The 14,913-nt window shown below is 47.7% G+C and overlaps 1 protein-coding gene across 1 annotated transcript in view; it reads right to left on the bottom strand.

Moving 5' to 3' along the window:
• Positions 1-2,568: 2,568 nt before the first annotated feature.
• NSUN2 (NOP2/Sun RNA methyltransferase 2) overlaps positions 2,569-14,913 on the bottom strand; it is a 29,497-nt gene continuing 17,152 nt past the window's right edge. The window contains exons 10-19 of the mRNA XM_032627012.1: positions 13,583-13,656; positions 12,881-13,011; positions 12,470-12,566; positions 9,584-9,768; positions 8,847-8,939; positions 7,982-8,117; positions 7,108-7,188; positions 6,615-6,753; positions 5,369-5,408; positions 2,569-3,378 (exon numbers count right to left, since the gene is read on the bottom strand). Coding sequence (XP_032482903.1) covers positions 3,156-3,378; positions 5,369-5,408; positions 6,615-6,753; positions 7,108-7,188; positions 7,982-8,117; positions 8,847-8,939; positions 9,584-9,768; positions 12,470-12,566; positions 12,881-13,011; positions 13,583-13,656 — 1,199 coding nt within the window. The 3' untranslated portion in view covers positions 2,569-3,155. The remainder of the gene's footprint in view (positions 3,379-5,368; positions 5,409-6,614; positions 6,754-7,107; positions 7,189-7,981; positions 8,118-8,846; positions 8,940-9,583; positions 9,769-12,469; positions 12,567-12,880; positions 13,012-13,582; positions 13,657-14,913) is intronic.

Raw genomic sequence — 14,913 nt, 5'->3', positions numbered from 1 at the left:
AACGACACCATGTCGTATTTGTCTTTCTGTCTGCCTTATTTCACTCAAAACAACGCCCGAGGTCCATCCATGTTGTCACAATGGCAGGACTGCTTTCTTTTTTACGGCTGAATAATATCCCGTTGTATATACACGCACCACTTCTTTACCCATTCATCTGTTGATGAACACTTAGGTTTACCCGTTTCCGTACCCTGGCTATTGTAAATAACACTATGACTAACATGGGGGTGCAGATATCTCTTGGAGATAAGTTTCATTCCCTTTGGATCAATACCCAGAAGACTGCTGAATCATCTGGTAGTTCTATTTTTAATTTCTCGAAGAACCTCCAGACCGTTTTCCACTCCCACCATCAGTGTACCAGGGTTCTCTCTTCCCTATGTCCTCACCAGCCTTTCTTCTTTTAGGTAATAGTCATCCTAACAAATTGTGAGGTGACATCTCGTGGTTTTGATTTGCATTTCCCTGATGACTGCTGATGTTGAGCACTTTTTCATGTATCTGTGGCCATCTGTCTTCTTTGGGAAAATGCCTACCTAAGTCCTTTGCCCCTTTTTTTAATTGGATTTTTTTTTGAATTCAGTTGTATGGGTTCCCTGTATTTTTAGTATTAACAGGTTAAATTTTAGTATTAACCCCTTATCAGACATATGGTTTGCAAACATTTTCTTCCATCCCATAGATTACCTTTTCATTTTGTTGGTTTCCTTTGTAGTCCCACCTGTTTATTGTTGCTTTTGTTGTCATACCCAAAAGAATCATTGCCAGGAGCCATGTCATGGAGCTTACCCCTTATGTTTTCTTCTAGAAACTTCAGAGTTTCAGTCTACATTTAAGTCTTTAATCCACTTTGAGCTGACTTTTGTATATGTGTAAGATAGGGGTCCAGTTTCATGCTCTGTGCATGTGGCAATCCTCTTTTCCCAGAACTATGCATTGAAGAGACTGTCCTGTTCTCATTGTATAGTCTCAGTTCCTTTGCCAAAAATTGACTATATATGCATGAGTTTACACCTGGGCTTTCTATTCTGATCTACATGCCTGTTTTCCTACCAATGGCATACTGTTTTGCTATAGCTTTTTAATACAGTTTGAAATCAGGAATATGATGCCTATAACTTTATCCTTTTTCTCAAGATTGCCTTGGCTATTCAGGGTCTCTTGTGGCTCCATACACATTTTAGGATTCTATTTTCTGTGAAGAATGCCATTGGAATTTTTTAGGGCTTGCATCAAATCTGTAAGATCACTTTGGGCAGTATGGACATTTCAACAGTATTAATTCTTCCAATCCATGAGCATGGAGTATCTTCCCATTTATTTGTGTCTTCAATTTTTTCATCCATGTCTTAATAGTTTTCGGTGTACAGAAATTTCATGTAAGTTATTTGACGTTAAGGAATTGTTACTACGTTTGGTGTGAAGTTATTGAGGTTACTTTTTCATTTTTTTTTGCGGTACGCGGGCCTCTCACTGTTGTGGCCTCTCCCGTTGCGGAGCACAGGCTCCAGACGCGCAGGCTCAGCGGCCGTGGCTCACGGGCCCAGCCGCTCCGCGGCATGTGGGATCTTCCCGGACCGGGGCACGAACCCGTGTCCCCTGCATCGGCAGGCAGACTCTCAACCACTGCGCCACCAGGGAAGCCCCTGAGGTTATTTTTTATTTTTATTTTTTAAAAGATTTTTTTGATGTGGGCCATTTTTAAAGTCTCTATTGAATTTGTTACAATGTTGCTTCTGTTTTATGTTTTGGTTTTTTGGCCATGAGGCGTGTGGGATCTTAGTTCCCAGACCAGGGATTGAATCCACGTCCCCTGCACTGGAAGGCGAAATCTTAACCACTGGACCGCCAGGGGAGTCCCGAGGTTATTTTTTAAAAAGAAAAAGGGTCCTTATCTTTTGAAATGTTAGACACGATTTACTTCAAAATAATATAAAAAGGTGGGTATTAATAAGACTGTTTTCACTGTGAAAGCCAGATGACAGGGCCATGAAGGTTCACCACACCATACTCTTCTCTTCTGAAATTCTGATTGTCATGATAAGATGTGTCACCCAGAACCCCACCTGACACATAGCAGGGACCTGGTAAGTGATTAACTGAAATGACCGCGCAGCTCCTGCCTGGTCAGCACAGTGCCCGAGGGAGCCCATTCAGCACTGGAGATGGTTCCCAAGCTGCTAAGCAACCCTTTACCCACCCAAATCGGGCTCACTGTAGCTGAAGGGTCAATACCGCCCTCTGGAGGATAAAAGGTAAACCCACAAGAAAGTCCTTCAAGCGCTTTCAGGCCTAACTACTGACTTTATCCAAGAGCTGTCTTCACATTAAAATTCCTTCCACCAGCTAAGGCTTTAATCCTAATGTTTCCATTTACCCCAAAATAAGTTAGTTCCTTCTGCCTCATGAACTGGAGCAAACACTAGAGTCGTACACACACCCATTTTCATGAATGACTCTTTATTTAAACTTTCCCAGGATCCCAAACCCCATTTAAAAATTAAAATTGCAGGGTACTCCAATAAAAGCACATAAGCCCCTCAAGACTAGTATCACAATTCACAATACAGCTCTTACTGTGAGAAAGTTTATTTTACCTTTTATTACAAAGGCACAGAAGTCATCTGAGACCTCAGATATTAACCCCACTGCGTATTAATGTCACACTAATGGGCAACTTAATACAATTATTAAAGCGGACAGTACAGTTTTCCAACAATCCACACGTAGTTACAGATTCTCCCTAAAAAAATGCCTAAAAGAAGCACTAGGCCTTAAGACCCATATAGGCATAACAAAAGGGACCTGAAATTTTCTGCCAGGGCAGTTATATGTCTTGGCAGAATAAGACTTTAACAATGAAAGTCTATTACCAGCAACAGGCATACTGGACCCATCTTTGCCAAAGAAATGGGGAAATTCTAACAAGCTAAAAAAATACCTTCCATACGCTCCACGTGAAAGGAGTCCGGGGGTCATTCAAAGACCTAACCTTCCGTCACTTCCCAGTCTTTACAGACGTGTGCCTCACCAGTCAGAAGTAGGCCTGGGTTTCGTCTCAGCGGCGACGCCGAGGTGGAGGCCCCTGCAGCCAGCGCACCGGGGCGGGCCGGCCACCGGGTCACTGCCTGTGGCAGCATCCGGCCGACAGGCTACTCTGCCCCTTGCTCGGCACCCGCCTTGTCCTCCGGAGCCCCAGGGCTGGCTGCACTCTCGCTTGTCGGAACAGCCCCCTCTTTCTTCTTTTCTGCCAACACTTCCAGCCCCATCATCCTGAGATAGTGAAGCCGTTCGTTCTTTGGCACAAAAGTTCGAATCGAGGCCTTTCCCCGCCATCCACACAACACGATGGGGCACTGGAGTGTGTCCGGTTTCCTGTGAACAGAACGGCTCCGGGTAAGCGTTAAACATCCTCCTAACTGCACCATAGGCAGTACTAACACACAACTGCTCCCCAAAAATACCCCCAAGCCACGGGGAAGGCATTTTAGTCTGTGATTCTATGGAGGCTTCTCTCAAAGGAAAACCAGCTTCCTTCTTCCTGTCCCGAAGGGCATCAACGCCCTCAGGTTGGCCAGTCTTTCCTTATAAAAACTCACAGTGGAATAACCCCAAATCTGCAGATTTCAAACACTTTCAGCGTTAGAATCTCCAAATACTTGCGTCTTCGCCAATGTGAAGAGCTATCTGTATGCCCACCCTACCCACCAACAGGAATCTGTCCTGTCCCTCATGGCTCCTTGCAGCTCCTGCCCACGTCTACAGGTGAGCAAACTGAGGCCCCACAGAGGCTGGGTAACTGGGCCCAGAGTAACAGCGCCAGCCGCGTGGGGTGCCAGGACCGGGAGCCAGGACCACCATTCTTTGCAGACTCAATGCTTCCCAGAATTGGGTCTGGTCACCCACCCCCATAACAGTACAATGCCCAGCACACCAAGCCTGCCTGTGTCCAGCAAGCACTGCCATCCGGGTCCAAACACCCTGGCTGTGCAACCGGCTTCCCAGGCGGCATCAACTCCCCTTTGCTAACTGGGAGGGCGGCTACTGCCTGTATTATGCATGTGTCCCTTATCAAGCACTGTGCGTATCAGCGTGTACCATGCATACTGTTATTTACTTTCTTTCAAACGTGACTCTGGTCTAGTTTTTAGGCTCCTAAAGCCCTCATTTAAGTAAACATGTGTCCCAAGCCTACCTGATGCCAGGCATCAGTGACACAGGCTGTGCATGGAACAAACAAGCGTTTCAATCATATTTCTTAAAAAACAAACAGAAAAAGAGAAGAGAAAGGCCTGAACCAGGAAGAGAGAAACCACTAAGAAAAGGAGATGGAAACACATCTCCTTTTCTTAGTGATTTGGTAAAAAACGATGACAGGAAAATACCAGAAAATTCCCATACTCCCTTTGTCTTCTTCTTTAAAAAATCTAATTCCTGAAGCTGTCTTTTCACCTGTGTACTTCAACTGGTAGAAACCAGTGTATGTGGAAAAGCGGACCCACATCTTAAAACAGCCTACAGTTTTCTACGTGGGCCACACAAGCACTGTTACCTTAAAACCCACCTGCCGTCTTACTCCTGGTCTGCCCCCTCCGCCCCAAGGCTGCTCCCTGCAGACGATGCTGGATGCTGGGACCTGGCCTCCTGTGCAGACTCCACCCAGGCTGCTGTCCAGCTGGGTCCTGCCTTCCAGTGAAGCTGCCCAAACCCCTCTCCAGCCCAGACCCTGTTCTATCCCCTCCTTTGGAAATGGTGCTTGATTTGACAGAGGCAGCTGTTAAATGTATCTGGGGCATGTATCTGGGGATGCAAACGCCGACTCTGCCACCCCCTTGCTGAGGACCCCTGGGCCTGACACCCAAGTCCTCTGTCTTGTTTCTGGCAAGTGCTGACCACGTGGGACCTGCTCCCCCTGTGAGGGGTGTCGCAGAACAGTGGTTCCATGCTCCCAAGGTGGCTGTCAGTCTAGCTACGGGGGCCGGCCCCCCATGCCCCGGCCCAGAGCAACACTGCCTGATACCTAACGGGTGATCCACAAACACCAGCCGAACCAACAGCAGAGGTGGAAGAACTCAACCTCTCTTGACTGTCCTATCTGTACACTTCCTCTGTTTAAGATAAAAATCAGAATTAGATTTCTGGGGCACAGAGAATAGGACTCTGCATTTTATCTTCTAAATAAAAATACACATGGCTTGAGAGGAATGTTTTATCAAGAGTATCTTCATGATATACGAAAATATTCCATTTCTAAAATTTGCACAGTACTATTTGAGGGGAACGGCATAAAAGGCTTCTAAGACCACCCACCATCCTCCCACCTCCAAGAACACGGAGGCTCCGATGGCAGGAGCGTCTCACTTACGTGGGGTCCGGTTCGTACTTCAGGACGACGCTGCCCTTGGCTGGAAGAGAAACAGACACACACTGGTCGAGCTCTTCCAGCAGGGACACCTCTGCGGTGCACGTTTATGTGCCCAGAGAACAGTAATCTAGACTCTTGGTCTCAGGGGTCTTGAGGCAGAAAAGAGGCCTTTCCGTCTAAATTCACAATGCCATCCGCAAGCCAGGCACCAAGTGAGGTCACGGGGACAGTGTAGGAGAGGCTCACGTCAGACCACTGAGAGACTGAAAACACTCAGCAAGCCTCTCTCAGGAGCAGGGAGGTGGGGGTTAACTACTGCTTAATTCTCAGAACTCAAGACTAAGTAAATAACTGCTCCAACTCCCAGAAAGAGCATGGGACAACACATTAAAAACTGTCAAAAATTATGCTGCGGTCGTCCAAATGTAGGATTAAAAGAGAAAGAGAACACACGTCCCCTCATCCTTTAAAGCAAGCCCTCCTTCGAAAGCAGCCCTGCCTGGGGAGACGAGGACACCTCGGCCCGGCGAGCTCCTACTGCTCAGGCTTCAGGCCGGAACGTAAGGCATGAGACCACGTAACTGCAATGACTGATTTGTGCCCTTTTCATCCAATCGAGCCGGAAATAAGGAATGAGTTATAAAAAGGCAAGCAAGAATGAAAAGAGAAACAGAACTAGAGTCCCAGGTGGAATTATTTGTATTCGTAGGAGGAAACGTCACTCAGTGATTCGAGGTGGAAGTTTATGAAACAGAAAAGCGAGGATGTGACCGCTACCCACAGAGCAGCAGGATCCTTGGGCAAGGATGCACATTCTACCGCAGGGAGCTGGTCAAGGTGCCAAACCAAGCCGACAGCCTGTGCTCGTCTCTCCTGGGCCTCGAGACGCAGACACACCCAAGTGCTAGGACCTGCCCTCTGCTTCCACGCGGGGCCCGGTCCTGGCTGCCTGAGTGACAGCGGGCGGCTTGGGGCTCTGGCAGGTGGGCCGGCCGGGCCCCGACACCTGCACAGGTGACCGTGGAAGGCTGGCTCGGGGAAGGAGAGCAACCCCAGCAATGCCCTTGACCCTCAATGAAAGGGATTATCAGGTGTGTCTCCAGAAATCCCTCCCAAAATCGACACAGGCACTAAGAACAAAGTCACAACGTACATAAAGTGAAAAAGCTCCATCAAGCAGGAACACCTACATCTTCACTATGTGTACGAGGACAAGTGACGTCTCTATGCCAGTCAAACTGCTTACCCATGTCCTTGACTTGGCCGTATGCCTCACTGCTGAGTTTTCTAAAAAATGGATTTTCCTGGGTTAACAGAATTTTAACATCTTCCATCGAGACGGTGATAATTCTTGAATTAATAAATGGATACAACGTATATATTCCCTGTGGGAATAAAGAGAGGTGGCCATTACGAATGGTAGCAATCACCGCCCATGCACGTGAGGTGAGCCACCTGCCCAAGTCCGCGGGGTTTGGCGGGCCCTCCCCTCACAGCAGCCCCTCCCCTCACGGCAGCCCCACCCCTCACCGCAGCCCCAGGCAGGCGGGACGCTGGTGACACACGGGACACACGCCAGCAAGCACAGCTCCACCCTGGCGCCCCGGGAAAGCTCAGTGTCTTCGAGAGCCCCCCTGGCAGCAGCCGGCCCGGTGCTCAATGGTCCTAACCCGCCGGGCCGGCTCAGAATCACCCATCCACGCCTTCATGGCTCGTGCCTCCCCACCGGCTGCGCTTACCTCCTGCGCCAACCGGAAAGCACAGTCGAACTCTTCACCGCTGTTATTTCGACACCAGACTTTAACCCCAGTGTTAATAACCTGGAATGGAAAATATCAGATGAAACGCACGTAAATGAAAGTCAGGATAATCGACTAAAATACTCCTTTCTAGCACAAGGAGACAGAGCTCTAAGTAGCTGCTGAAAAGAAGGAAAAAAGAAGTGGAAAATACTTCAAGAGTCATCTGACTAAAATAGACGTTCTCTTGCCCCGACCGATACTCTCACACGGCTTTGGTTTCTGTGGCTTATACGGACTGATAATTACAATAGACATTAAAACCAGGAAACTCTGAGAACACACGAATAGGTCAGCACACATTCCACGAGCCATCGGGAGCAAGGACGCCGTCAGCCTGGAAGCCCCAGCGGACACCCAAGAGAGGACAGGAAAGACAGTACCTAATGGCCTAGCACTGTCCTGAGAACACTCTGAACTCGGGGGCCTCCAGACCACACAGAGATGAGCCACGTTAAACAAGCAGGCAAGAGGGAAATGAGCTGGGAAAACTGTAAAGCAAATGAAGAGGGCCCAGAAGTGGAAAAAATCTAAGGAAAATGGAAAAAAACAAAGCCAAGCGCCCACAGGAGCAGCAGGCAGACGTCAGTCCCCCGTGACGCAGACGGTGTGAGCCCAGCGGGGCGGACAGGACGCGGCTGGGCAGCCTGTGCCTGGCAGCGGCTGAGGCCCCCGGGCAGCCCGGCTCCCCTCTGCCCACGACGGACAGACTGGCAGGGCCGCATCAGGGCCAGCCCCTCCCAACCGAGTCCGAGCAGAGACGAAAGCACCACCCGCTGAGCGCACGCGGGCCCCGGGGCTGTGTGAGCGGTACCTTCACTCTCTCACTGTTGTTCAGCAGCACGTTTCTCAGCTCCTTGGACACCATGTAGAGCTGCCTTCTCTTTCCCTCCACGGTTCGAGTTAACAAATTCATCTTTGGGAAGGAAGGGCCCAAAGCATAAAATTTCCTGTGAAAAAGACAGGGCTGCTTACAAGAGTTCCGTTCAGAATGTGACGAATGCCTCTTGGCGGCCTGCTCTCCCCGACAGATCCCATTTCTCAAAGCTGCTGTGGTTAAGGGTGCTGGCACTCTGCCGTGGACGCCCACCTTCACCTGCTTCACCTGGGCCTCCAGGAGCTTCGCCTGAACGCAGCTAGATCTGGGACCTGCATTAACAGGTGCAACTTCTCCCCTCAACTGCTGCTCCAACACCACACCTAAGAGCACCCACCTGCTCCATGGGCATTTTAGGAGGGATTTTTACAAACACAGGCAAAGGACCAGTTATCTACAAGACGATGAATGTAAGTGACCACTCTGGTTTAAAGATACTAAGTTCAACAAACAAGGAAGAGATGAACCCAAGACTGTTATCCTGAGCACCTTGTTCTACCTGGAAATCCCACCCAGACTCACTACTCTTCATTTCCTAACGGGGAACAAGGCGGGGAGCCCTGGCCGCAGTCCAGAGTTTTCCATCTCTCTATCATCTATACCTTTGGGTGGCTTAGGTTCTCTGATTACTGCTCACCTTAAATTGAAGGGTTCAGTAAACACCCTCTAAACTTTCATCCAGCTCTGACATGCGTTGTTAAAAAGGGGCTAAGTGAAAAACTACAGTTAAATGTGACCACATGTGCATTTCATCCTACGGTAAATTTAAAAGAAGAATTTAAAACGTTGAATTCATCCTTACTGGATAGGTGGAAATAATGGGTCGTCTTCAGGAATAAATACAAACGGATCTTCTTTAAATCCAAATAACTTCATTTTCTTAGATGGAGGAGGACTGAGAAGGGAATGGAAACGAGGTAATCTGTCATCCGAGGAATACCGCTAAATCCCAACAGCACATCCCTCCTCCCGCCCAGCCCTCATCCCAGCTCCACGCCACCCGGGCTCTGGAGGGAAGCAGGTCTCTTCCCTCCGGGGGGTCATCAGCACTGAACCGTGTCCTATATAGCAAGGACCTTCTCACCCCTGCAAAACCACCCCCGAGAGAGATCTGGGTTCCTGTTTAATCTACAAGGGCTGGGGAGACACAAGAACGTGAGGATCAAGACACAACCGTTGGGCTTCCCTGGTGCGCAGTGGTTAAGAATCCGCCTGCCAATGCAGGGGACACGGGTTTGAGCCCTGGTCTGGGAAGATACCACATGCCACGGAGCAACTAAGCCCGTGTGCCACAACTACTGAGCCTGCACTCTAGAGCCAGCGAGCCACAACTACTGAGCCCGTGTGCTGCAACTACTGAAGTCCGCACGCCTAGAGCCTGTGCTCCGCAACAAGAGAAGCCACCACAATGAGAAGCCCGCGCACTGCAACAAAGAGTAGCCCCCGCTCACCGCAACTAGAGAAAGCCCGCGTGCAGCAGCAAAGACCCAACGCAGCCAAAAAGAAAATAAATAAAATAAAGACACAACCGTTTCTTACCCACACACACCATCTTTCTTATTTTCATTATTCTCTAAATTCTCAGCTCTTTCAGTTGCTTCTGTGTCACTAATACCAGCGGCCGGTTTACTCTCCAGCTCCAAGGGGTGGGAAATGCTCCTTCCCATGGGATCTGCGGGGCCCGGCTGCACAGGCCCCCGCGGCTCTGCAGACTCACCCTGCAGCTGGAACAGGGGGTAAGCTTGTTTAAACTCAGACAACAACCTCCTCTGCCCTGATACAGGAAAAGAAGGAACTCAAAACGTCGCAAAATCCATCCAAATGAATACAGCATTTCATGTACAAAAGAGAGACAACAGAATTTTTTTAAAACAAGTGTCTTAAATCTATCTGCTATTATAAGCAGAATTCATGGGCACTGATTCTAGTATTAACTTCCTGTTTCCTAGCAAAGGCCAACAACGCCAGCTTGTCTTCACTCAGAAATGCTGCCATGCATCTGCTCTGCGTGATGAGTCGCATGCTGCCCCAAACATACTATCCGGGGCCGAGAAGACAAGGACATACATAAAGGACAGTGGACACTCTCCCAGGACCCCTGGATGAACCACTGTGGAAGTTAGAAGAAAGACAGTAGAAAGATGAAGTGCACCTCTAGGGACTGAGAAACTACCTGTAGAAAAACGAACTTCTGATCCGGGATAACAGTATAATTTTGGCTTTAAGAATGTGCAAAATGTTTCACTTACATTAATTTTTTATGTATATTTTATATACGATCTTATATAAAAAAAACTATTACATAACACATAGCACAGCGACTACAGGTAATAACACTGTTGCATATTTCAAACTTCCTAAGAGAGCAGATCTCAAAAGTTCTCACCATGAGGAAATACATTCTGTAACTATGTATATACACACAGAATCATTATGTCATCCACCTGAACTAATATAATGTTTTATGTCAATTATACCTCAACTTAATAAAATTCTTTAAAGCTACACGTCCTTTCTAACAGGTCACAAGATTGGTAAAAGTGATAATTCTCAATCACTATGAAGTGAGTTTACAAATTAGGACACTTGAACACAGAAAAGTTCAACATGTCCCTCAGTTCACAAAGCTATTAAGTGGACAAGTTGGTAAGTTTCTAAAGCTATTAACACTAGGCAACACTGCCTCCCAGAAAATGTACTCTGTTTAAAAAAAAAAAAAGGCAAAAAAGAACAAACCCTTTGCCAAGGCTAGCAATGGTACGCATCCTTTCTATGCCCACCTGTGCCTGCTGTTCGGAGCCCGTCTCCCACGGCCCTCTGTGCAGGAGGCTTTTTCTGTTCCATTGCAATGACCCAGATCTAATCCTGCCCCCTCACAAGGATACCAACAGCACTTTGTCAGCATGGCTCTCCCTGGCTCCAATTCTGACTGTTTCTACAAGCTCCATCACTTCAACTAGACAACGGCATCCTGAAGACTGAGAATCTGAGTTATCAATGTGGCCCCAGCAGTCACGCTGGGCGAGCTCACAGGGCAGGCCGCCAAAACAGGTTTTCAAAGCTAAATCAATGAGGAACTGACGTACTCACAGGAGACAGAAGTAGTAGTAAGATTTAAATGAGCAAATGATATCAAGTTGTTCTAAAAGGTAAGATGCCCCATCAGAGGTGGCACACTGAAGAAAAAGCTCAAAACCACTGATGTGACAAAAATGTCAGCACAGCCCCAAGTGCAAGTGAATGTGAAGTACACGTGTGCGACAGGCTCTGACCAGTGCCCTTGTACTGCAGCACCAGTCGTGCACTTTGGCCATGTCAAATGTGACCCGTGCTACGTAAGACGCTTCTCAGAGTGAAAGTTCACACTGCTTTTAAATCTTGGAACGCAAGCATGAAAAATATTTCACTAATAACTTACTTTAATTGCATGAAAATCACATTTTATTATACTGCAATAAATAAAATGTCATTAATCTCACTTTTTCGTTTACTTTTTATAATGTGGCTGCAAGAAAATTTAAGTTACCACGTGGCTGGTGTTCATGTGTCAGGGAGTGCTGCTCCGAGCCCCGTGGCCCCATTCCTGACCGGGAGTGAGGGGCTGTGACAGCCAGGGGCTCCGCCTCTGGGAAAACCTCTCCAACCTCACAAGCGCCATGGCGACGGCCCACAAATGCCTCCTCGCTTCAGTGTGAGGCTGTGCCCCAAGCATTCGTCTGGATTAGCCATACACCAGAGAACAGTTTCCTCTCTGTTTCTCCAAAGGCCAAGCATTATTTGTCCTCGTTTTCCAGCATGGACTGTGACTCCAGGCCATGTTCCACGGCAACGGATGGACACACTAACAAAGTTCCCCACGTTGATACACTGATAAAGGGGAGGAGAGCGCATCACACGGCAACTTTGTGCCAAGACTCAAGGCTGCCCTCTCCGAACCCCTCGGCTTCAGGGCCTCCCTTACATAACCCAGGGGGCGGCTGAGGTTCGTTCGACAGGTCAGGCCCTATCTATGTCCACTTCAGCCAGGCCTGGACAGCTTGCCATTACTTCTTATGGCCAAGGCAGACTGGCTGGCCTGAGGTTGGCAGAGTTGTTCCGGCTGAAAACTACCCACAGGAAGGCAGACACAGACACCGGCCTGCAGGGGTTCCTTCTGATCCTAAACCACAGAGCAGCCATCTTTATGACTTTCCAATTTTTATTAAAGAACTGGATTTAAGATATAGAAGAAATGCATTTCCCAACTCTGCCTTTTCCATCTCCCTTAAAAGACACGGCTGCTTTCTGGAAAACTCAAAATTTAAATGTAAGAATACCACCATCACCACCTCACACACAAAAACGCTCCACTGACCTCGGCCAGCTTCTGCCTCAACTGCACAAAAAGACCACACGGTATGCTACATTGTTTCGGAAGATGTTTACCTTTGGGGGACGTTTATTCCATGGCATTGAAGACTTTTTCACTAATACTGCTACGAAGAACCCTCCAGTGTTTTGATGATGTGGTAATATCCTAAGACTGAAAAAAAAAAAAAAAACCCACACAATTTACTCTTTTTAACTGATCCTAAGTACATTCTTTTGCTGTAAATATTCACCCAACCCTCACTGACAGAATCATCAATGTGTAATGTGTAAAAAGTTAACGTTGTGGCCAAAGTATTACCTAATTAAGTTCAAGCCATTTATTTTTGTTATTTACAAATGCTCAACGCCTGCAGCTCAGGCCCTGAGAACCTTACTTGCTGAAAAGTTCACATATGAGGGGTCGGCCATGGGCGCAGCCCAGACCACGCAGGACACGCCAGAGGTCCCACCTCCCCACAAGCTCACCACCGCTCTAGGTGCATCGCCTGTGACTTCTCGGGGTCCTTTGGGGGGAACATGGTAGGCCGAATTTGGGTGTGTCTGCTGTGCGGAACATCAGCCCACGCTGCAAACCACTGCCCATCCTTCGTCATCACCTGCAGAACGAGAGGGCGGGATTCTAGATTACCAGCCGCACCTAATAATAGGAAAAGTCAGAGTGAGTGGGCAATTCTCATTTCTCTCCCAAGCGAGGACTGTTTGCAAAGATAAAAATGAGACAACCTTTTATTCCATGGAACAGGACAATCATTCTGTAAAGCAGCATTTTCACTTTCCATGTGGGTTTTTTTTTCTTTTTTAAAACAAGCCTCAGATTGTTCCTCGTTTAAAACTGAAAACCGAATTGCTTCATATTGGAAACAAGGCCTGAATTCCAGCCAGTTCAAAGAAAAAAAGCAAAACTATACTTATGGGGATGAGAATAAACAAAGCTGCCTTCTAACTGCAGAACAAAGACAGGAGATCTTTTCCAGTGCCAGAGAGAAATATTTGTGTAATCATACCATCTGTCATTAAACATAATTTTGAAATTGGTTCTAAGCTGCATAACCAAATGTACTATTTATCCAAGTTACCCAATTGTGGGTGCTTTAAAACATCCACAAGTCTAACAGGTCTATCAAGTTGATCTGCCCTCCTGAGTCAGAGTCCTTGCAGAAAGACTACCTTCCACTGTGTGAGTCCAGGCATCCACTTTAGTCCTGGCAACTCAGAGGACACATCAGCAAGTTCCAAGGCACCTATGTATCAAACAAAAAACAAAACAAAAACTCACATTATGCCCAATGAAAGAAACTAATTATAAAAGATCACATATTGTATGATCCCATTTACAGGGAATGTCCAGGGAGGGCAGATCCACACAGGCAGAGAGCAGATTAGTGGTTCCTGCGGCGGGTGGGGGTGGGAACAGGGAGTGACTGCAAATGAGCTCTTCTCGAAAATGCAGTGAAGTCACTACAGAGCACTGAACTGCACGCTCAGAACAAGTGAATGTTACGTGCGTAAATGACAGCACAGCAAAGCTGCTGCAGTAGGGAGCTGCAGAATCCACACCACGTCCGAGACAAAGTCCACAGCAACAAGAGAAGCCACCGCAGTGATAAGCCCGCACACCACAACGAAGAGTAGCCCCCGCTCGCCACAACTAGAGAAAGCCCGCGCGCAGCAACAAAGACCCAACGCAGCCAAAAATAAATAAATACATTTATAAAAAGAAAAAAAGAACACTGTGTCTACAGAAGCACTACTACCAGAAGCTGTACGTTAGGGCCATTACAGGAAACCTCTCAAATGAACTACCGTCCACAGACCACAGACAGAGCAGACGGTCTCAGGAAGAGGAAAATCCAACAGAAGCCCCATGGAAGCTATGAAAAATGCAGGCAATCATGAAAACAGAGCGAAAGAATCCCCGAGGTGGAGGTCCAACAGTAAGAAACCTTTGACAAAAGCATCATACTGACCTCCACTAGTACATCCAAATATTCTGGCTTTTAAAAGCAAACACTAAATAATAGGGCAAGTGTACGAAAACTGGTTTTCTCAATCAAACACTGCCCTGGGCTCAGCAGTGACTTTCTGTCAGCATTTGGGTCAGAAGCTGCCAACGCTGGCCCAGTGCGTGTAGACTGAATGCGTATCGGCCACCTTCCCTCAGCTGAGTCAGAGGACTTCCAGGTGGGGACCACAGCCTCTCCAGTCGAAATCCCCAGCAACTGCAGAGTACAAGGCCCGGCCAAGGCCTACTGTCTGATGAAGCCACGTCCACACATGACGCCTCTACATGACGTCTACACATGACGGAGGATGGAGATGAGACATATACAGTGTGGTCTGGAGCAACCACGTGCAGAGATGGCTGTGAGAGCAAAACCGAGACTGCAAACCCACCTGCCTGGTTAGAAAGTAATTACATAATAGGACACTAAGAGTTAAATTTACTATCAAATTACATCACCCACAGCTCTCCTCTTCACATGCCTTTCAAAATAAAG

The sequence above is a fragment of the Phocoena sinus genome, chromosome 3 (genome assembly GCF_008692025.1).
Source record: "Phocoena sinus isolate mPhoSin1 chromosome 3, mPhoSin1.pri, whole genome shotgun sequence".
In the NCBI taxonomy this organism is placed as follows: domain Eukaryota; kingdom Metazoa; phylum Chordata; class Mammalia; order Artiodactyla; family Phocoenidae; genus Phocoena; species Phocoena sinus.
The sequence above is the reverse complement of the archived record's forward strand: the minus strand, read 5'-3'. Positions and strand labels throughout refer to the sequence as shown.